General features: G+C 38.9%; 2 protein-coding genes across 2 annotated transcripts; one reads left to right on the forward strand and one right to left on the reverse strand.

The window, feature by feature from the left end:
• Nucleotides 1–1744: 1744 nt before the first annotated feature.
• LOC126373604 (probable ATP-dependent RNA helicase DDX46) lies at nucleotides 1745–22174 on the reverse strand. The gene is made up of 18 exons (XM_050019789.1): nucleotides 22028–22174; nucleotides 21719–21928; nucleotides 21322–21469; nucleotides 20687–20876; nucleotides 19797–19906; nucleotides 19209–19332; nucleotides 18573–18742; nucleotides 17711–17925; nucleotides 13386–13620; nucleotides 12804–12965; nucleotides 11440–11559; nucleotides 10768–10975; nucleotides 9196–9358; nucleotides 8298–8509; nucleotides 6747–6910; nucleotides 5053–5256; nucleotides 4238–4405; nucleotides 1745–2022 (listed from the first exon to the last, which is right to left on the reverse strand). The coding sequence occupies exons 1-18, from the start codon at nucleotides 22039–22041 to the stop codon at nucleotides 1780–1782; spliced, it is 3060 nt and encodes a 1019-aa protein (XP_049875746.1). The 5' UTR covers nucleotides 22042–22174; the 3' UTR covers nucleotides 1745–1779.
• A 549-nt stretch (nucleotides 22175–22723) lies between these two features.
• Nucleotides 22724–23543, forward strand: LOC126373621 (U6 snRNA-associated Sm-like protein LSm3). Its single transcript, XM_050019822.1, has 3 exons — nucleotides 22724–22889; nucleotides 23121–23228; nucleotides 23311–23543. The coding sequence occupies exons 1-3, from the start codon at nucleotides 22869–22871 to the stop codon at nucleotides 23488–23490; spliced, it is 309 nt and encodes a 102-aa protein (XP_049875779.1). The 5' UTR covers nucleotides 22724–22868; the 3' UTR covers nucleotides 23491–23543.
• The last annotated feature ends 514 nt before the right edge of the window (nucleotides 23544–24057 follow it).

Below are 24057 nucleotides of genomic sequence, written 5' to 3' on the forward strand. Positions count from 1 at the left end.
GGTCTGGTTGTGACCGTCCATCAACTACTGTGTACTACATTGAGGACAGGTAATCCCTTACGTTCCCTGTATGGTTTTATGCATAACAAAAATAAGAAAGTACGTTGAGAAAATTGTGCCCATTTTTATGAAATTATTTTGTAGATAGTCTTGTTTATAATTAAGATGCAATTTCTCTATAAACGTACACTTAGAACTTAGACGAACTCCTTGTCATAGATCGGACTATTTCACCAAATCAGACTTGTTTTCGAGACTCACCTTTTGTAAATACCTACTTTTTATTATAAGGCATTTTTTAAAACAAATTAACATACTTAATTATTTATTCATCATAGATACTAGACTCGCTACATCACTATGGAGCACGAGAACGATAATATACTTAGTTATTTATACTCGAAACTAAACAAACAATTGACAACTATCTCGGGGACACGTGTCGACCGTACGCGCTATCGTTGTTGCTAAACGAAATATACGTTTGGCAAAAACGTGACATTGAAAAACTACGACACACCCAGTTAAACAATAGGCCGAAATCAAAGAGCTCACTTACACATTACATCACTCTAGTAATGACGGACTTTTCAGATTTATCATCAATTTAAGAGCCACGCTCTTGTCGGTGCAGCATTTTCCATGCTACTCTTTAGGAAAACATAAGACAGTGGTTTCCCTCTTGCCTTCCGCCCCGCAGTACTCTGTCTGACGCAAGTGGGATGGCGCCCAGAGTAGTCTATTACAAAGCCATACTAGGACTCCTGTCCTCCGCCTCTGAATAGTGCTGACAGTTACTGCTGCCCTCTGTCAGGTTCCAGGATACAGTCCCTGTGACTTGCCCCATCTGTCCTGCATTGCCATATCAGAATGATGACCCTTTTTATTACACCCATGCACAATTACAATATCTTTCACCCATTAATATTCTGATCAAAATAAAGAGATTAGCAATATAATTCTATACATAATCTGATCCAAATATCAAGCATCAATTATTTTTATATATCTCTACCATGTACCAGAGTAATGAGAAAATAGGTCATTGTCACGTTAAATCTGGACAGCGCCATCTACATTATTTTTGGGGAATATAGCCTGGAAAGTCTCTCATTTGAGATACAGTTATTAGAAGATAAACCTAGTAGTATTGAAATACCTAGTGAATTCACTAGATATAGATAATATCGGTGGCTTATTGGGGTAGGTTAGAGCCATATCCAAAAGTCGTGTGAAAACTTGTAGTCTTGTAGTAATTACTAGGCTAGCATGTAATGAATCCGTCCCGTTAAGAGTGGGGTTTCACTGAACAGAGCGGTAAACGTGTGTAGTTAATCAGTCAAAGCGTACGAGAGTGAGAGAAAAATGTTTCCGTTCCAGTGGAAACGACCCTCAGATTGGAGTTAGTACTTATTATATCGTCGACCACCATTATTAGATGGTGTATTCTTACATGTCTTAACATAAGCTCACGACAATATCCCAATGGGGTAGTCAGAGCTACATTCATCGTAAGATGAACTATGTACCCACATCTTACCGAGCTTTCCGCTATACCAACGTTATATGTTGTGACTTGATGAGCCGTCCATAATGGCCGAGCCAATTGCGTTAGTGAAAACTGCACTTAAGATAAATTAAATAACTCATTGGTGCAAGTTGCAGACGCCCCAACCCTCTTTCCCCGTTTGAGAAGCAAGCTGGTGTAGGACCTAAGTGACTTAGAAAAAATAAAACAAAGTACTAAATATCCACGAGCACTTTTATTGACATTGACATTCAGATGACCTTATATCTAGCTTTGTTGATCATGTGATGGGCAGAGGTCTGCAGTTTGAGCAGTTCCTCCTTGATGAGCCGTGTGATTTCTGACTTGGCTTTCGCGACGGCGAGTTCTTGCGAGCTTTCTATGGCGAGGTACAGTTTACGCTCTCCTTCGGGCGGTGTCTTCCCTGGTGGGACGTATGTACCTCGTACTGTGATACCCGCTTCTGAATACTCGCTGATAAGGGCGAGAGCCTCCTGTTAAACGAAACATTTTGATTAGTTTAAGTTTACATTGCGTTAGAGATGGCGTGAAGATTTGGACGCTTGCCGAAGGGACGGACGGGCCGGAGTACGCACAGGACCGTGAAAAATGGAAAGAGGAAGTCGAGGCCTTTGCCCAGCAGTGGGATCTTGTAGGCTAGACTAGTTAGAAGTTTTCATTAATCATTTCCTGGTAGTGTTTGCCTGGAAGAAATTGCTCCAGAGCAATAACGCCGCCCATTTGCACTGTTGCTAATTGTTTGTATGTTTTGTTTGTGATTTGATAAATGCGTGGCACAAAAATACCGACTTTCCCATGTTCCCAGTACTCTAACTAGTCTTTTCTTCTTATAGTCTGGGTTGTGAGGTGGAATACCAACCTCATCAACCCTGGTGTCAGGGTTATTACTGAGCCACCAAAGGCCCTGACATGGCTCATGTAACGACTACATACTTACATCAGTAAGACTTATACTACATATTATATAGTAGTAACTAGTAAAACTATAGGGACCGCGTATATTTTAATAACCTAATACTATGTAGAATTCTACTTCTAAGCAACAAAGAGAGTTTATGAATTATCTTTATTATTGACTCTTGCTTAGTAGCTTATACAGTTCCTGACCAGTTGTCTAAGCAACTTGCTATCAATTATGTATCTTTATCGACGTGAAGTCAAAACATGTTACAATCACACCCTGTTTGGTAGACAATACTTATCAACAGATAAGTTACAAACATGACGCTTTCAATCATCATGCTGACTAAGCTATCAATGCATCTTATCATTAATACCTTTTGCGTCATAGCATGGAGCGTAGGGTGGCTGTCAGAGTCATTTTCTTTGTCTGTCTTTGTCACAAAAGCATAGATTAATACTACGTATAGAAGGGACATTCTCCGCCCCGCACCGCTACCGAGCTTGGTTTACCTCACAACTCGATGGAAGATACTTTAGTCTATTTTAGTGCAAGGGAGCGCGCGCATACCCGCGGTAAGGCAACACACGGTAAGAAGAGATTTTTGTATGGAGTGTCCAGGCTGTGGTTACAGCACCATACTTAGGCCAGCTGTCATTGTCATTTATATAGTCTGTCTCAGTCACACTACGCTGTAATCTATCTTTGTCTTGCTGTCATAAGTACCGTTGTAGAGTGCTAGAATTATCACGTACCTTTTTGAATATCATTATTAATTACAATAGAAACACTTGTGTCTCTTCTTCAGTAACTTTACGCAGAAAAATACTAACGCTCCAATAAGTGCTAGTTTGAGTAACATCTCGACTGGTTTGTGCAATACCGGAGGCTACACTGACAATGTTTGCAGTTATTGTGCATATACTGGCAAAGGTTATCATACTACAGGTCAGGAACAAATAAACAACACATTAATAGACTAAGGACTGAGGTGAAAAACAATAAATAAGGTTGTTTCTAGAACGTAGGTTCGAAGACTCTTTCGTTGTTTTTAATTGAATACTGCGCAATGTTTTGACTAGAAACTTTTATAGAAGATCAACTATTTAAAAGGGACGTTTCCTAAATTGTTTCGGAAACTAAAACTCCTAGTTTAATGGTCATAGAGTTCCACATCCAACGCTAAATTCATCATCATCTCTCTAGTTGTTTACTAACCTGAAGTTGACAGACAGGTCTGGATTTTTACAGAAACGACTGCCATGTGCAATTAGGCTAAGTTATATGCCTCCAAAATAATCATCTATAAACTCTGAATTGTTTTATTTGCTATGTATAGTATGTTTATGTTTGTATTGCCAACTTTTTCTTTCTTTCGGTCGGTAGCTGCTCCATTACTGTCGCTATTATTCATAACATAGTCAACCTCATTCGTTGACTTTTTCTATCGATATTAACGTATTTCAAACTAACTATCTAACTATCTTTATTATCATATTTCAAACTTGATTACCCTGAACGAATTTTTGAATTTATCGATAGTTCCTTTTATCGACAATTGGTACAACCACAACGTGACGTCTCACACCTTCCCGCCCCGCGAAAAGTAGCAGAAAATGTTGTATTGGCAACTAACGCCATGGCTACTCCCCTCCGGTCCGCGGAAATCCGTGTTGCTTTATGGTATTTTGTTATATTTCTTATATTAAAAGGTAACCTGTTAAGTATTTATAGGTACAGCATTAATCGAAGTTCTGGTGTTCAACCCCTACAAGATGTTTTGTTACCTTGCTGGTGACGCGCCAGCGCGCCTGCTGCGGGAAGTCGTTGATCTCGAGCTCGGTCTCGTACTTGCGGAACACCTCCTCGGCGGGCTCGGGCGCGCTCTCGTCGCGAGGTTGGTAGTTGAGACGAGTATTCAATTTTGCTGCCAGCTGCTCCGCTACTGTCTTAGCCTAGAAATACACAGTCAATATACTTAAAAATATAGACAAAAACATACAACAGCATCACGGCTGTATCCATAAAGGAACAGGCGAAAAAAAAAAAACAAAAAAAAACGCAACGTAAATTGGCAACGACGATATACACCCACTGCTCGCCGGCCATGTTTAAGTCCCATGAAATAGGGGGCGAGCCTAACGCCATTAACCGGGCACAAATCCTGGAAACTACGTGATATCAATTATGTATGATTCAAACATGAATTCAAACTCAAAGACGAATTCAGTGACTTAGACCCCGAGTCGGGATTCGAACCTGTGAGACTACGGTGTAAGTCACGCGTTCTCCGAATAGGGTTATCACGGTTTATTAGATAGAAAATTACACCACGCGCTAAAAGCTATTAAGATGGTTAAGATATTACAATACTTTATTTTACATTAAACGCGTAAAAGCGTGTGAGAAAGACTTATGCTCTATCTCACACTACTCTAAAAAAATCAGCACAGTTTTTCTCATAAACAGAGTTGCGTTACTGATATCAGGATCATCATCACTATCTATTTCAGTTTACTCTACTTTATTTTACCTAACGTCCTTATTCTGTTGTACTTTCAGAAAGTAGAAGTTACGTACGAAAAAAGAACGACTTTCTTACCGTAATAAGAGTATGTGCAGATGGAGCGCCCTTCAATATGGCCTCGGCTGCTTGCTGCGTGGCGCCTTTGTATTCAGACCCGAGTCCCTTGGCGATGTTGATCTTGGAAGCAAGTCTTCGAGCGAGTTCCAGCTTGTTTGCGTCAGCCACCGCGCCCACCGGCGCCGCGCCCGCCGCCGGTACACCTGGCGCCGCTACTCCGGGCTACGAAGGAATATCATCATTACTACATTACATCATTACATTAGAGCCACGATCTTGTCGGTGTGCCATTCTCCATTCTTGTCTATCAAAGGTGTTTGACTTCCTTATATGAAGGAATATCATCATCATCATCAGCCCATTAACGTCCCCACTGCTGGGGCACGGGCCTTCCCTATGGACGGATAGGGAGATCGGGCCTTAAACCACCACGCGGGCCCAGTGCGGATTGATAGTTATTAACGACTGCTAATGCAGCCGGGACCAACGGCTTAACGTGCCTTCCGAAGCACGGAGGAGCTCGAGATGAATACTTTTTTTTGTGGTCACCCATCCTATGACCGGCCTTTGCGAAAGTTGCTTAACTTCAACAATCGCAGACCAAGCGCGTTAACCGCTGCGCCACCGAGCTCCTATGAAGGAATATAATGCATTACAATTTGAGTCTTCTCTGCTGTCAAGATACTATTGAGCCGCTAAATGCCCAAAATAAAAGCTTGAGTTGAGTAGGGTGCTTAAAACGGACATTATAATTCAATACGTGTTCTTTAACGATCCTACATTATTCTTCTTTCGTGTCGATTAAAAGTCATTCAAAACAGACTTACATTGAAAATAAACGACTTTTGGCTTCTTGAATCCCTGAGGTAATTATTTACTTTAGGCGAATCACAATTTGCTATTATATTATCTTAATTCATAGACGTTATGCCTAATGGGATGGGCAGTGCCACAACTAATCGAAAGACAACTTGGATCCACTGTTGATACTGAATCCTAAGATGGGTATGATGAACCATGTTGTACCAAGGGACCAACCTATCGCCTATAACAATTCGGTAGTAGGTCAAATATAAATTATGAAATTCTGATTACTAAATAAAGACACATCTGAAAGTGACAAAAGATGTTTTCTTATTCTATTTAACTTATATCTGAATTTTAATAAAGAAAAATGTAATAATAAGTGCGACATTTTGTCACGTTTTCCTATGACGTCACAGGTTGCTTTTTCATACAAATTCCATAGTAATTTCGTGTATTGACGTTTAGTAAAAAGTGGCCCCGATTCCTGCAGACACCGCCTAATTTTATTTTAAGTTATATCCGTCGTTTTCATATCCGTCGAAAAGGAAAGGGACGGATGATTCACAGCTCTTAATTTTAGGAAGAATGAGTAAATTAATGAATAACCCGGGCGAATCAAAAGGTACGTCGCTGGTATGCAATCCATTTGACGTGCTGTCTACTTAACTGTGTCGGGTTATTGACGGATGTAAAATTTTTAGACGGTTGGTTTAGATTTGTGCTTAAAATTGACGTGTGTTCCATAAATTTTATGCTTGTCGATTACCCGTCCCTTTCCTTTTCGGCGGATAAGAAAATGACAGATATAACTTAAAATAAAATTAGATGGTATTTACAGGAATTAGCACCAGTATCTCATTTGACTAGGTTGGTAAGTAGCCTATAACTGAGTTAGTTGTAGTTACTTTGATCTCCTTGACAATCTTCTTGGCGGCGAGCATGGTCTCGATCTGCTGGTCGAGGTCGCCCTCCACGTCCTCGTCGTCAGAGTCCTGCAGGCCGAGCGCCGCTTTCTGGTATTTCTTCTTCTCAGATGCCGCTTGAGCTTCCGACTCGTCGAACTTGAAGCCTGAACAGAGGCATAGAATAAGAAATAATGGGGGGTGGGGTAAACCTAGCACACCGACTCAGATGCGCATATACGATAACGTCAATGTGTAGTGGCTGTGTAAAACGAGGTGTTTTGTCTCAAGTGTCTAGGGTGTGACAGAGGTAAGATTTGGCGCGATAAAATAGTATCGAAAACCTGTGTTCTAAATACAAATTAAAGGGTATGATTGGGTTTAAAACAAATTCATATTTATTTGAATGTTACAAAAACAATTAAGGAGGCATCTAGGTAGGTTGTCACGCCCTGGAAGGGCACAGCAATATAAAAGAGGCGACACTAATTGCTTGTTATATTAATATTACAATGATAATTAGGTAACAAAATGTAAAGTTATGTACACACGTAAACCACACGTGTAAAACTAAATAACAATACTAAGGCAACTTATTAAATTAAAATTTGAACGCGCGTGTATCGTACAGTATAGAACGCTGCGCTGTACATTCTGATGCCGCTCAATTAAATGCGCAGTTCAACGCGACATCAGACTTTTTATAGCGCATAAAGCAACTGACATTTCGCTTTGTAAAGACCTAACATCCACCTTATTTATATTCAGCAAATAAACGACCAAGTGCACTGGCAAGATCTATGTTCAAGAAATATGTACTAATCCTTCTTTTCTACTGAACTCGCCTGCAGTATGCACCTTCTCACTCACTCTCTTGCATACTGTGGTTAGGTTAGTCGACTCCAGTCGTCTCCTCTAATCTCCCCGTTGATGTAAACCCAGCCTTAGATGGAGATAGTACTAACCTTTCCCACTAAACCCGCCACCAGAATGCACCTTCTCTCTTACTTTCTTGAATACTGTAATTGGTCGATTCCGCACGACTATAGTCGTCTCATCGAATCTCCGCTTTGGTGTTCACCCAGCCTTAGCGTAGAGGGAGATAGTACCTTTCCTACAAAACCCGCCTCCAGTATGCACCTTCTATCACTCTCTTGCATACTGTGATTGGTCGATTCCACACAACACCAGTATTCTTTAAACTCCGCGTTGATTTAAATCCAGCCCTAAGGCTGGGTTCTATCTCAACTCTAAAGTAGAGGAAGATAGTACTGTGATTTGTGTTACTGGCCGTGACTTAATTTACGGTTCAAATAAAGCTATTAGAATTTTCGTATATTTATTTTTTTACAGAAATTGGTATATATTCGGCTGCTCGGGCTATTGATTTGACTTCTGAGGTCCGTCAGACCTTCAGAACAAGTTTGTTCCCTTGTTATTGTATTTAAGATCTTCTCTTTCTCAAGTGATTGCAACCTAATATGTACCGGTCTCTTATGCAAGTCCCAATTATGGTAAATCCTTGCACAACATCGCATTCGCGACAGTACTCACCTTTCCCACTGAACCCGCCTCCGGTATGCACCTTCTTGCCGTCCTTCTCCTGCGCCTCCTTGTATGTGTCCCACAGCTGCCTCAGCTGCGGCGGCGGCACGGCGCCGGCCAGCTCGAAGGCCCGCAGCACGTCGCCCGCGTAGCGGCCCTGCTCCGGCGTCAGGAACGTCCACGCGTAGCCCTTGTTGCCAGCGCGGCCTGTGCGACCGCACCTACACACGCCATACGACACGCTACATAACTACCAAGAGCCGTATTTTTGAATCGTTCCATCCCACTAGCGTATGTTATACCCATTTCACATAGCATATCCGAAATTGTCATTTGTTAGATGAGACAGTTATATATTGTCTCACGTGAGTTAGGGATGAATGATTAAAAAATACGAGCTCTAGTCAAATGAGATATTTTATTCAAAATGGTGCACTGTATGACGTTTGCATGAGAATACAACACAGCGACGTCGTACTCATTGTCCCACTTAGGCAAGCCCATCAGATTCTTCAGTTTAGGTAACCTAAAGATTTGACAAATCTGGATTTTTATAGAAGCTACTTCTGTCTGAGCTTCCAATCCAGAGGGAAAACTAGCCTTATACAGGTTATATCACATACCTCCGAAACCTATTTCATTTTAGATTATCTATAATTTTATTATCTTTGATCCAGTCAAATACTCTATTAAAGGTAATGAAACATCATTCGTCAAATCATTATGGTACTATAGATTACGGTACATTCCTAGTAACTATCAAGTAGAAATAGTTATTCAATTACATGGAAAATCATTACAATTAATCTCATTGCAAGAGATTATAATAAAATCTCACGAGCTTTAACATCCAGCTGTCCCAACGTCAGCCCAACAGACACTTTATAATACCAACATTCTTCCTTACCTGTGCACATAATCTTCATAGTGATTCGGGCAGTCGTAATTGACGACTAGTACAAGTTGTTTGACGTCTAGACCCCGCGCCGCGACGCTGGTAGCAACGAGGAGTTTCACCTTGCCATTCTTGAAGTCCACGATGGTAGAGTCCCTGTCGAATTGATCAATCCCTGTAACAGGCCACCGTTAACATATTCGTTACAAGGTACTGCGCGCTATAGGGTGGTAGGTGCAAACGAGACCGTGACACGGCAGAGATATTGCTTGAAGCTGTGCATCAGATATTATGCAATGGAGAATGTGGCTTGTCACGCATTAGTTGCCTCAGGCGTCTCGTGGCTCGATGGCGTAACGACCTTGACATTTAGAAAATGGCCAGAGACGGCGAAAAATGGAAAAAAATGAAGGGGACGCCTTTGTCTGGCAGTGGCATCATACAGACTAGATTAGATTTGTCAGAAAATGCGGAGAATCCGCTGAGAATGTAAACTGCGTGATAAAGTGCACTAGCGAATCAACGAATAGTATCTTTAACTTAAGTAAGTTAAGTTACACATACTAATACTACTTCGGTACTTCAGAAGGCATGTTGCAACGCACTGGAACAGCGCATGCTCCATACACTCTCCGGTTCATTCAGGGGAGGACTGTGCTCAACAATGAGACGTATATAGGCTATAAAGTTATTGGTGCGATATAGTAACTATAGAAGCCATAAGATCAGAATGAATGACGTCAACACAAACAGCAATAATCTGTTTTGCCGACGGGAAATCAAATTTAATTCAAGTGTATCACCTCAAATTTTTGATTTTTTTCCCGTATGACTGTTAGACTCGCTTAGTCGGTTTCTGTAAATCGTTTGGGATCGACTAAGATCGATGCAATATCGCCTGCCGAAATCGTGTACAACGCCCGCTTACACCTAACAGCCTATAGCAAAACAGAAAAAAGAATTAAGGAGTTCTCCTCTCTCGACGATGGAGGCTGAAATAAAAATATGTGGTCAATTAGTAAGGTTCTGATAGTTTTTCTTCAGATTGAAAAGTCCGATTTAATTAATTACACTTACTGCCTTGGAAGTAATTAGAAATTCATAACGCGTCGAAGCCCTTTGAAGAATTTTGATGTTGCAAAAATCGTAAAAAATAATTTATATTATAGTCAAAGTTAGAACTTGAGTCTCAATAATTGTAATGCACTGAGAATTAGATTTTTTATATTTTCTGTGATTAAATACTTTCTGTTGCATCAACATTTTATCTATAAAAAACAATAGTGGCTGTGGGGTGTCATCTAGGGGGCTCCAAAGGCCTGGCCAAAAAGCAATATTGCAATTTGACATTTGCGCATATAAACGTAAGTGCGCAATGCCAACAAATGTCAAATAGGAATATTGCTTTTTTTAGATTAATTGCTTTGATGTGGCCTTTTTAAACCCCCTTTGGCCGCAAGGCTTGCCCATTTTATCAGAGAATACGAGCATTTTTTTCACAAAATCTAAAAACATTCTCCCCATACGATGTTACTTAATAAAACCGCCACTAATCATATTTCAAAGCATAGACATCGTACTGACCTCCGTGCAAGCTCATGCAAGAATACGATGCCTTCATCAGGTCCTTGAGTAGACTGTCAGCGTTCTCCTGCTTGTCGACGAACACTATGATGCTGCCCATCTGACTGTACAGACCGAGCAGCTCCAGAAGCTTGAAGAACTTTGCCTCTTCTTCCAGAATTGCCACGTGCTGTTCCACGTCTTTGCAGACCACGCTTCTGCCCCCAACCTGTGGGTTAGTCCATACGTATTACACACATTACTACTACACACATAAATATATACTATATACTACGTAAAACAGACGTTTAAATATAGCTGTCGAGGAGTGGGTGTATTGTATAATATACTACATGCGTGAAGCTATGTTATGTTACAACAGAGGGTTGCCAATCGATACATCTTATGTACGTATATAAGTTGACGCCTATTTCCCGTTGAATAATAATCCCATCAATCAATAATATTGTAAATAGTAGTGTTATACTTGTATACCTCAAGGTTCGAAAAAGTAACGATGATTCAGATGAAGGCCTGTTAAGCTGTTGGTCCCGGGCTACTAGCCCAAAACACCTCCACCAACCCGCAATGGAGCAGCATGGTGGAGTATCCTCGATACGCCCTTCGCTTGACAGAGGGGAGAGGCCTATGCCCAGCAGTGGGATGTATATACCGTTTAAATGTTATGTATACCTGTATCTCGATGGGCTTCTGCAGTATCCTGCGAGCGAGCGCCTCCATCTGCCGCGGGAAGGTCGCGCTGAACATCACCGTCTGCCGGTCCGGCCTGATGTTGTCTATGATCTTCATTACCTGAGTCCAACAGAACATAACATACTTGTATAACATGTATTTAGTAGTTAGTTCCGTATGCGCGGAAACTCTAGTTACCGCCAGAGGTATGTTCACTGCAGGACGGGAAAGATAGAAAATCACTGATTGGTGGATTGAGTGTCGATCTGATTCAGTCCGCCAATCTAAACTTCTTCTATCGTGTGGGTTGTGATGTGGAGTACCAACCTCATCAACCCTGGTCTCAGGGTTACTATTGAGCCGCCAAAGGCCCCTGACATGGCTCATGTAACGACTACTTACTTACGTCAGTAAGTAGTAACCGGGACCAACGGCTTAACGTGCCTTCCTTGTTAGAAGAAGATCTAAACTGATTGACTGAATCAGCTCTATACTTAAGTCACCCAAACAATCAATCGCGTCCTTCTTCGTCTTACCGTGAGCTTACCGAGGGCGGTGATTAGTACTTACGTGTTAATATTTACGCGTTAGTATTTACGCGTTATTAATACATACGTACTGGCAGACTGTACTACGCCGCAACTTGTGCTGAGTGAAGCCCTTTTAAATCAGGACGTCGTTTGATTTTTTTAAATTGTTTTGTGAAAATTTTAAATGATGTTACTGTCTTGTTTTTGTGTGTGCCGTCCTTTAATAATAAACTATTTCTATATCTATAAACGCTGGTGTACAGGTAGCGGGCGGCATGGGCGCGCGATCGCGACGCGTCTCGCGTGAGCGTTTGCCCTTGCGCTTTGAGTTTAGTACGCGTTGTGCCGGTGTACAAATGATGTGACGCGGGGCGGAAGGCTTGGCGGGACACGCATGTAAGTTTTATTCAACAGGGATTGTCTGGACCTAGTTCTAGCCGGAATGATATCGGATAGACCTAGTTTTATCCAACAAGGAATGGCTGGACCTAGTTGTAGCCGACATGATGAAGGCTAGACCTAGTTTCAACCGAAAACAATCGGCTCGTACTAGGTTTAACCAAGAGTAAGTGGCTACACCTTGTACTAACCGGCTAAAACTAGGTGTAGCCGCACTTCGGGTATTAGCCGTAACATATATATACACAGAAGCGGATCCAGCCTTTATGTCAGGGGGTCACCAGGTCGCAGACAACCTATCTTTGTAGAGAATTAGAAAAAAATGCAGTATAGGTATTTACAAAGCGGTTCGGATGCTTTTTTAAAAAAAATCTAGCGACTATAAGTCCATTTCTTTATAGTATGTCAGTGGGTGTATGGTATAAAATTAATTGCCTGTGGTTCGAAGCCCATGTCAAACATCCTGTCCGCCTCGTCGAGCACTACGTAAGTGACCCGCCGCAGGTTGGTCACGCGGCCGGAGTTGGCAGCCAACATGTCTATCATACGACCCGGCGTGCACACTATCATCTCTGCGCCGCGCTTCAACTCCGCAATCTGGGGAAAGACATTATTCTATTATTTCTTTAGAATATTGAGCAAAAGCCTAAACAAGTACCCCTTTTTTACTAAAATTGAACGATACGATATATTATTATACTGTGCTCAATACAATCTTACATTATGTCAAAGTTTTTTCAGATAATACAGAGTAATGCTTGAGACTTCCTTAATTTTACTTCGTAATTTTATCAATAGCTCTCCAAAGTTCCGCCTTACATATACATAGGTACATACATAAACTCACACCTATTTCCCACCGGGGTAAACAGACTGTGAAATTCCATTTGCTTGGATCCTGACACACTTCTCTAGCTTCCTCAACATACATCAATTGTTTTTCACACGCACGCCGAACCACTTCTAAGCTAACAAATACACTAAATCAGAAAGTAATAAACTAAATAGTTAAATTACCTGTTCGGAAATTCCAGTACCACCATAAACGCAAACGACCCTCAAGCCTAGAGACTTGGCAAATTTCTTGATATCCTTGCCGATTTGCATGCAGAGTTCTCTTGTAGGCGTCATTATGAGCGATATCGGCCCGTCGGTGTCCTCTAACGGCGGTTGGTCGAGGACGTGTCGGAACATCGGCAGAATGAACGCTAAGGTCTTGCCGGAACCCGTCTTTGCTATGCCTATTAGGTCCCTGGAAATTATGATCAAATTAGTGAATAGAAATGAGGGCACCTGTGTCTACCCCAATTAGGTATACAATCGAGAGCTTATATAATGTTGTGAAATGTACTTTATTGCACCAAAATCAAAAGGATAGAGTAACATAAGGAGTTGTTACGTAAATAAAGACAATTGCGTAAAATTTTACGATTAAGTTTCTTGTAAAACGTTTAGAATATAATAATAATAAAACACTTTATTGCACACAAATTCACAAAACATTAACAGGATAAACTTATTCTAAGGTGGGCAAAGGCGGCCTTATCGGCGGTCTTATCGGGGGCGAATATACATAAACCCAGCCTCGTAGTTCCTAACGGGGTAAGCAAAGTCACGAGTATCATAAGACAACCTGCAAATTCGATACAAAGTCGAAGGTTGGATATGATGAACTTTAAGGTGATGCGTGTCAGTCAGCTAGGTAACGCTGCGTCAGCAGATGGCGTTACTTCTGCATTTTTCGTATTTTTTTCCATTTATTCGTTTAGTGTTGAGTTCTGACCCAGTGAAACGTTAGGTGGCGAAATCTTACATACATTATCTTTAAGTTAAGCTACAATTTTGAAGTATTTACTGCAGATATCATATTAAAACATTGCATCAAAAGTTGGTGTCATTTCAATTTGTGTACAAACACGAAGCTGTCACACACACATGCGAACTAGGTTAGCTATTAAAAGAGATGCATAATTTGAAGTCTACTTCTAACTTCTAAATGGCGCATTTGGTAAAGCAGTCGCCGCCATTCTTAAGTTTCACGGTTCAAACCCAAGTGCATGTTTTAATTGTTTTTACTTTTTGTATTTTTTTTTACAATTGAATTTGGCGAACCCGTTTATTTGTTACGGAATTTTCAAAAAGTATCACTTTTACCAGTAATATTATAATTATACAATAATGTACTTTGCACTAAAGTACCTTCCGTAATTTCCGTATTTTTTATTTTGTAAAATTCTAACAGGCATTAATCGCATCAGTGAACATGCGGCTAACTAAAAAACTACTGAACGGATTTTCATACGGTTTTCACCAATGAGTAGAGTGATTCATGGGCGTGCTTTAGGGTATATAATTTATACAAGTATTTTTTGTTTGTATAAAATGGTTCAAAAATGATGATGAATATCAAACATAATTATCGTTACAAATATAGCCGACTTGGAGCTTTCGGCGAAAACGCTGCCTGAGCCCATTGAGATATAACAAAACAACGTATGGTTGAATTGTTCCATTTTTGTAGGTCTACCGGAAAGTCCACAATATGTCATAATAATTATATTGTGTACTAGCTTTTGCCCGCGACTTCGTCCGCGTGGCGTCTTATATAAGAGAGAGATCTTTGTGTGTGTGGGAGTGCATACTTATGCAGTTTAGATTTTTTCATACAATTTTTTTCCCAATACCTCCCATTTTTCAAAATACAGCCAAAAATAAATTTTATATTTACTAAGGTATGCATGCATGCTAGATTGAATCAATTGATTGAATTGATTTTTTTTAAATTGATTGTTCATTGAGTTTTAATTTTAATACACACTTCCTCTCTTCCCTTCAACGTTGCTGTGCCCTATAGGGTCCATGATTTAGTTCCTATGCCTATGTAACACCCCATTGTACTACATGGAATGCAATAAATAATTTAATTGAATTGAATTGAAAACATCTATCTTACGCGGTTTAGATTTTTTCATACAAATGTTTTTTTCCCGCTTACTCCCGTTTCCGTGGGAATTTTGCAATATCCTGTTGCAACTAAGCCTTAAGTTTACTAAAGTACCTGCATGCCAAATTTCAAACGTCTAACTTGAGTGGTTTAGATTTTTCATACAAAAGGATTTTCCCGCTAATTCCCGTTCCCGTGGGAATTTCGGGAATTCCTTTCTTAGTGCACCTCTACGGTATCTAAGGTACCTGCGAGCCAAATTTCAAACATCTAACTTGAATGGTTTAGATTTTTCATACAAAAGGATTTTCCCGTTAATTCCCGTTCTCGTGGGAATTTCGGGAATTCCTTTCTTAGTGCACCTCTACGGTACTTAAGGTATCTGCATGCCAAATTTCAAACGTCTAACTTGAGTGGTTTAGATTTTTCATACAAAAGGATTTCCCTTCACTACTCTGCTCTTATTGATTGTAGCGTGATGAAAAGTATACTATAACCTGTCCAGGAGTGTAAAGAATAATTGTACCAACTTTCATTAAAATCCGTCCAGTAGTTTTTGTTTCTATAAGGAACATACAGACAGACAGACAGACAGACAGACAGACAGACAGACAGACAAAAATTTTACTGATTGCATTTTTGGCATCAGTATCGACCACTTATCACCCCCTGATAGTTATTTTGAAAAAATATTTAATGTACAGAATTGACCTCTCTACAGATTTATTATAAGTATAGATAAGAATTTCAAAATTTATCTTATTTTTTTTCCCAAAGGGCAAGGCAAAGGGAACTATGCCCATACAGCCATGTCTTGTGTTTTTTTTTCTTGATGATGATTAATGAAATGATGAAACCTAAGCCCCCACACAGACTCTTACTCCAAACCCCAAACGAAGTAAGCGGCTTGTTGGCGCAAAGCGAAAATAGATAGGTACACTTTGTTTATTGAATATTCCGATTTAATAATACTATCGGGAATGTTTTCCGACTAACTTAATGTGATCATTAACCACAAAACACCACTTCGTATTGATTATTAAGATTATTCAATGAAGAAAGCAACCTTCTCGTTCCCGGTCCCACCAAAAAGTCCGCGGCAAAGAGAATATAAATAAATCTGTATGTTGGATGAAAAACAATTAATTATAAATGACTACTATTTAGGCCGGCAAATGCAACAACTTTTTTTTGATTTGGTTTTCCCCGAAGGGTAAGGCAAAGGGAACTATGCCCATACAGCCATGTCATTTTATGTATTGATTTTTTATTATAATATATGTCCTCTTTTAAAACACGGTACTTACCCATTATTTAAAAATGTTTAAAAAATATGCGTTAAAACAAAAATATTTTTCCAATATTCCTTTTCTCAGATTGTAATATTTTTAGTTTTTTATTTATTCATACAAAATCTCTTTATAAATTGTCACTGACATTCTATTACACTTGTCAAGTAGTCAAAGCCTTTAGAGAAAAAAAAACTATCACGCACACACACTAACATTGACACCACTACACGCTCAGCAAATACACTGTAATCTGCACCACTACAAATGTAGAATTGATCAAAATTGAGGGTCTGAAATATGGTACTTCTCGTATTCGGACCCTAAATTTTTGTTAGTTTGCGAAAATAATACACCAAAATATTACTATTTATCGGTTTTATAACAATATTCCTCTATCCGTTTTCCTGTAGCACTGCATCAACTTTTGTATGGAAAACGAATCACCTTAAGACGCGTTTTTATAAGAACGCGTTATGGGAATTTGTGAAAACGGGCATTTATAATGTTGTTAGTGTTATTATGTATTTTCATTTTTAGGTAGGTATATTGTATAGGTACAATGGATTCCAAGGAGAATATATCCACTACATACACAGCATATTGTATGGATGTAATGATGTAGCTGTCTTCTAAATACATTGATTACCTTTCCGACTAGGTATTATGGGCGAGAAATTATTACCGCATCACTAAAGGTAATACTAGGTTTAAAATATACGGCACTAAAAGTCAGTAATTCTATGCAGAATCTACGAATAGGCTACTTACCAACCTAGTCAAATGAAATACTTTTTACATAACGTCAAAACTTAAGATTTCTTTGAAGTTTGTATGGAAATACTGTCCTGTGACGTCATCAATAAAAGCGAACTCATTGCTACTTAATCCATAAATAAAATTCGAAATTAAGTCGAAAATTAAAATGTGATTGATATTAGGTCATCTTAGACTGGCTTCTATTTCTAGATCAGCATTTTATAATTTACTTTTGACCCAATGAAATACCCTATTCTGCCACACTAGCAACGCGGCTGCGGGAATTCTTTCGTGGCGCGGACTATATATCTTTAGTCTCCGTTTTGTAATAAGGCGTTTTGTGTCCTCACCTCCCAGACATAATAGCAGGGATAGCTTGCGCCTGGATGGGAGTAGGTTTCTCGAAGCCCAGTCTCTTGAGGACATCCATCTCTCGCTTGCTGATACCGCAGTGCGCCCAGCTCCTGATAGGCTTGGGACACCCCTTGCCTTTGACGCGGATGCCCTCCAACTCAGTCCTGTATGCTTCCACTTCTTCCGTTGTCATTCTTGATAGCTCATTCACCTAAGGTTATAGAAGAAGATTATTGTATCAATTTATGCCCTTATAAGTATTGAAATTTTTAAAGTTACTGATGATAAGCAGTTAGGAGCAATATTGATCTTAAAATAAAATAAATGCTACGTAAACTTGCGCAGATATTTGTGTTCCCTTGCCTTTTCTTTTTATTAACTAATTTTTAACGAGGCTTTGGACACTCTGAGTGATCATGCCAGCCTCATAGGTGCTTTCGAGTACCTATCCCTTAGGAAAAGGATTGGTGAACTAAAAGCCTTACATTATAGTGACTCTGCGATCAATTAACTTCTCCGATGCCGAGGGAAATCACACCCTGAGAGCGAAAAACCCTTCCCACGTCTAAATTCCCGGCACATTCCAACAATATATGGCAAAGCTCATCTGTCTTATGGCAGACATGGCACAGAGGTGAACGTTTAATACCCATTAAGTGTTAAAACTTATTTGTTGGGAAATGAACACAGCCTGAGAGCTGAGATCAATAATTTCCTATTGAGATTGCCTTCTGTTACGGGAAAATCTAAGTAATATTAAAAAGAAACTTTGTCTAAACGCAGGTTTCCTCACTGTTTTAAGGTAGAAAAAGCGCACTTTTTCATGCTAGAGGTTAAAAAATTTTCATTTCTACTGACCTCTGTGTAGAAAGCTTTTCTAAACGGCATGTATTTCAAAGTGGAGTGGTCGACTTTAGCCAAGTCCTTCCGTTGCTTGGAGGCGAGATTGGCTGCTTGGTCCTTGATGTCTTCAGTCTCTTCTTCCGAGGAATATTCTAGTCCATCCTGGTTCTGTTCTATTAATTCACCTGTTGAATTCGATATACTTAGTGTCAATAAGAGCATTAGAATGATAGAGAGAGATAGTGATAGCCCTATGCCAGGCAATAAGGCAGGCAAAATTTTTTTTTATTTATTTATTTTAGCAAAAGCAGTTACGAAGTGTATCTTAAGTATTTTGCAGTTTCCAAGTATAGTTACTATTATAATTATGTTACTATGCATATTAAGAGCTTATTATGTCGTTCGTTCCCGTATCGCGATAGACACCAGGAATTTTGACAAGTGTGGATGGGTCGATTTTTTTCTTTAACACTTTCACGAGCTGAGACCACGGGTCATTGATGGTTCATTATAGATAGTATGACACATTAGAATCGGAACGTCATTAGACATTCTGTCCTTGAAAGTGTTAATGTGTTTTGCAACCAACGGATTTCTTATTGACCAGACGAATGGCGGAACGAATCGCTATGTAGTCAGTGGAAAACTAACCTTTATTCTTAGTCTCGGAGATTTTCTTCTTGGCCGTGCCTGTGAGAATGACGATGCCTGGGCCACCAGTAGTCGGCACGCTGATCCCGCGCTCCTGATCCATTTGGTTCACTTTACGGACCTCCTACATACGGAAAAAAACTTGTAACTTTATTCATTCGGAGAGATAAACTTCGATCCATTTAAAAAATTCAATAACATAATTTTCGTCAAAAGGGTATATGTTCACATGTTGTGTAAGAATTTATATATATTTATTTATAAGACAAGTTGGATCCATAAGGCCTGTTGCACTTTGAATATTTTCGTTCTAATTCGATTTATGTGTATACACTAAGGGCCAGTCACACTATGATTTTGTTTTTGTGCTTATTCAACTCTTTTCATGTCAACCAACTTGCACTCAGTGTGTGCATTGTAGAAGTACAGTGGGAGTGCACACACTGAGTGCAAGTTATTTATGTGTATACAAACAATCCAACCTTCGAAGGGTTGGATTGTGCACACTGACCGCAAGTTGTTGAATAAGCAGAAAAACAAAATCAAAGTGTGACTGGTCTTACTGTTAGTGTTTTACATTTGACTTACCTGTTGCACCTCCTGCATGTAAGCATCTAACGGATCAATTTCGTCTTCTTCTTCTACTACCTTCTTTTCCTCTACAACTGCTGGTTTCTCTTTGGCTTCCCCATCCTCTCCTAAATGAAACATAGGAAAGGGATAAATCATAATGGCTTTTAATTTGGATGTATGTTTTCCAAGTTAGACGTCTATTCGGGCTTTTAATTGGTTACTTATTTTTGGTCCTTCAATACAATAAAGGTCCACTGAACCTACTATATTGTGTTTAGTACTCTCTAGAATGAAAGAATGAAGTGGATCCATTTTTTACCATCATGATCTGCGTTTTATGACGTAATTTATTGTATGTATGCCTTACGACAAATAGGGGCCGGAAAAATGTCGTTGCGGTCGGCTCAGGACGTCGACTGAGAGAATTATGTTTGGGACAAGATGCTGAAGGAGGGAAACATCGAACACCTGGCGGGTTTGGTATCAGGGTTCTTAAGTGTGTATAATCTGAACTGCTCTAAGAACACTAAAAATTGTACCCAACAGGTTAATCCAGGTCAAGTTTGACTTTTGACTGATCAAAACATATTACAAGTAAAATCAAATACAATACACTTTACTGCGGTTTCAACATACAGACACAATACCTGGATACAATACAACTGGGCAGCCTTATTTAATCCTCAATAAATCAAATCCTCAAAAAAGTGGAAAGAGCTGGAGGAGGCCTTTGTCAAAAGACAAATGGACGAAGAGCATAATTAAACACATCTTTATTTCTTTTTAATATTATGTATAAGCTAAAAAAAAAAAAAAAAAAAAAAAAAATTGTTACAATAAGTCCATAATAAAGGCTATATCATATCTATCTATCTAAATCAAATATAAAGTCTGATTTCTCATACCTTCATCGCCGGAATCATCTTCGAGTGACCACTTCTTGGCAGTGGGCACTTGAATGTTGTTGACAAGACTGCCTTTCTGGACTTCCTTCTTAGTAGACTCCAATTCTTTACGTTTGCGCTCTGCACGCCACCGCTCTATGCGGTCACGACGTTTTTGCATCTCAGCCTCTAAGCGATTCTGTTCCTCCTCCTATGAAAGAATTATGTGGTTATTGAATTTTACAGATCAGCAAAATAATATATTCAAATAGGTACAGTAATATATTTATACATTTTACAGTCACAACTAACCACCACAATCACTTTTTACAACTTTATCTAATTTTACACATAGTGGCAATTTAAATTAAATAAGTTGAAGATTAAAGATGCCTCATAGCCCTATTCAGGTTACATGGTGGTTCAAATGTTGGTTTGGGCTCTAAATTACTAAATCTTAATTCACTTTTGAAACATAGATAATTGATATCACATGATTTCCAGAATAAGTGCCCTGTTAATGACAAACAGACCTGGCAAGGAGTGGTTGTATATACTATACACATCTGGCTACCCTTTCAGAGATACAGGTATGATGCATGCAATGTTATGTTGTTATAAAAGGATTAATGTTACAAAAAATATATAATAATTACCTTATCAACAGAGGAACCTAAGTTGTATTCAGAAGATTCAGCTTTGAGAGACTTTTCTTTGGATTTAGATCGGTCTCTGTCCTTTTCTTTGTCCGGAGACTTCTTCCTGGATGACTTACTACTTTTGCCCTTGTCATCTCTCTTGTCACTGTGCAGCAAATATTTAACAAGTTATATTAAAACAGTATGGAGTATAATGAAGAATCTAAATGTAAATAAATTCTTGTATAAAGCAAAATGTTTTTATTGCATTATATTACACAATAGTTAGTGGCTTAATTTCCAATGAAATGAGAATGAGTTCAATTGGTACTGTGGGGGTTTTATTATCATGTATTGTCATTATTTATTTATTTAGGTATTTATGCCAAGGGAAACATATGAAGTAGGTACATACCTTTTCCTGTCTCTATCTCTGTCTCGACTACGATCTCTCTTAGACTCTCTCTCCCTGTCCCTGCTGCGACTACGCTTTCGCTTCGAGGACTTGGAAGCGCGGTCACGACTGCGGTCGCGACTACGGGATCGCGACCGGCGGCGCTTGCGGTCAGGGGACGCCGACCGGCTATGAGACCGCCTGCGATCGCGGTCCCTGTCTCGGTCACGCCTAAACACCAAAAAAATTATATTGACATGTAGACAAATACGTCTGCTGCAAAAGTAGGCGTTATTCGCTTTGTGTATCTAAAGTATTGTAAAAACTTACCCGCTGCGGACCATACTTCTTTTCAAACGAACTAAAAGACTCCAGGGCCAAAAATTAGTCTTTAATTCCGATTTATTTTCGTGAAACAAGCACGCGTAACCAAAGCTCAATGCAGCGTTTTTGACAAGCAACTTCCGATTAATTTGTCTGAAATGAACGACAGTAATTGTGATATGAACAACAAACAAAAATATAATGCTTTTTCGTAAACTTGTTTTTTATCTCATTTAAAAATATATATTCATGCTTCCTAAGTAGGTACCTCAGATAGGTACTTTATCCTTATGTTTAGTCAAGAAACCTACCTACATTTTAAGAACAAATTAAAGAGTTTGTTAATAATAGTTAATATTACTCTACATTATAGATTAGTGCATATTTCATCATAAAAAAACGTAACTGACAGCTAACCATAGAGATTTTTTGTTGTTTTTTTATATCGTAGGGATTGCTATAATAATATTATTATAACTATTCATAGCTAGTACTGATTAATACAAATTCACTTTTTATAAACCGGCGGTGGGTCCGAAAACTATTTAAACGGATTTAACGTATACACTACAGCCTTGACCAGCAGTAGAAAATTTCATAAAAGTGTGACAAAAACTATACGTAAAGAAATACGTAGCAAAAAATGCCTATAACTTGCTTATCCTATAATTAGTCACACCGCTACTCTAAAAATAACTCTGTAATCTATGGAAATTTGACAACTAACTTAACCTCAAAACTATTTCAAAATACCGATTTGTTTTCTTTGCTTAACAAATAAGCTTTTGTGCTTATTTCGATTTATTTACTACATTTACAAACTCGAGTTCATACAAAAACCATTATTATGGCAGATGACGGTGAAAATGTGAGTATTTACTTACCAATTCATGTATATATTGTATGAGAATATAACTACTGTAATAATGCCCGGTTGCGGCTGTGAAATTAATAGAAACTTGAGCAAAGAAGATTATTTGTTTAGTTTTCTATGACTAAATTTAGAGCATTAGTCACAATACTGCAGTGTAATGTCGTGAAATGTAAATAAATGGCGTCCAAACCCTAGAACTTATTATATATTTTTTTGTTTTGTCAGGTGGCAGTAATGACGGTGAAAGAACCTCTGGATTTGATAAGGCTTAGTTTAGATGAAAGAATATACGTAAAAATGCGTAATGAACGTGAGCTCCGGGGGAAATTACATGTATGTACTTATCTTATTCAATACTACTGGAGTAAATGTCAAATTTATTTGGGCTTATAATAATCGCTATGTATTTTTCTAGGCTTATGATCAGCATTTAAACATGGTACTCGGTGATGCAGAAGAGACAATAACAACAGTTGAAATTGACGAAGAGACGTATGAGGAAGTATACAGAACAACAAAAAGAAACATCCCCATGTTATTTGTTCGAGGTGATGGTGTAATTCTTGTATCTCCCCCTGTGCGTGTTGGCATGTAGTATAAATGAATTAGTTCATAAGTTTCTATAATAAAACTACTAAGTAAACATTATATCAATTTTATTTTAAGATTTCTGTCCTAATAACTTGATAACAGACTCATTTTTGAATTTACGGTTTCTTGGTACAAGCAGTTCTTCACCCATTGGTTCAATGATTATAATCGTAATCACATTGGATCTGATAAGCTTTTTGTGACCCTTCTCAGGGATGTGTTCCCTAAAGGAGTTCTGATGTAGGCTTCATAGTCCTTCACACTTGTGAAAGGGAATGGTACCTGAGTAACTTTATGTGATGTTTCTTGGTTGTCACTACCGCGAGCTATAAATTTCAAGCCTCTAACTCCCTCCCGTTCCCAGGGGAATTTTTAACTGTGCATTCACTAAGGTATATGCATGTTAAATTTCAAGCATCTAACTTATGCAGTTGATTTTTTCATACAACATTTGTTTCCCGCTAACTCCCATTTTTCAAAATACAGCCAACTAATCTTTATATTTACTAAGGTATGTATATGCATGCTAGATTGAAAACATCTATCTTACGCAGTTTAGATTTTTTCATAC

Source organism: Pectinophora gossypiella, chromosome 16 (assembly GCF_024362695.1).
Source record: "Pectinophora gossypiella chromosome 16, ilPecGoss1.1, whole genome shotgun sequence".
Classification (NCBI taxonomy): Eukaryota; Metazoa; Arthropoda; class Insecta; order Lepidoptera; family Gelechiidae; genus Pectinophora; species Pectinophora gossypiella.

Excerpts from the sequence above, each read along its gene's own strand:
- LOC126373604 (XM_050019789.1), bottom strand. Across the intron at positions 19,333-19,796 it reads ACATGCAGGAGGTGCAACAG|GAGGTCCGTAAAGTGAACCA; the intron begins GTAAGTCAAATG and ends TTCCGTATGTAG. Across the intron at positions 13,621-17,710 it reads CCTGCTATTATGTCTGGGAG|GGACCTAATAGGCATAGCAA; the intron begins GTGAGGACACAA and ends CATAATTTCCAG.
- LOC126373621 (XM_050019822.1), top strand. The coding sequence starts at position 22,869 with ATGGCAGATGACGGTGAAAAT. Across the intron at positions 22,890-23,120 it reads TGGCAGATGACGGTGAAAAT|GTGGCAGTAATGACGGTGAA; the intron begins GTGAGTATTTAC and ends TTGTTTTGTCAG. Across the intron at positions 23,229-23,310 it reads AGCTCCGGGGGAAATTACAT|GCTTATGATCAGCATTTAAA; the intron begins GTATGTACTTAT and ends GTATTTTTCTAG.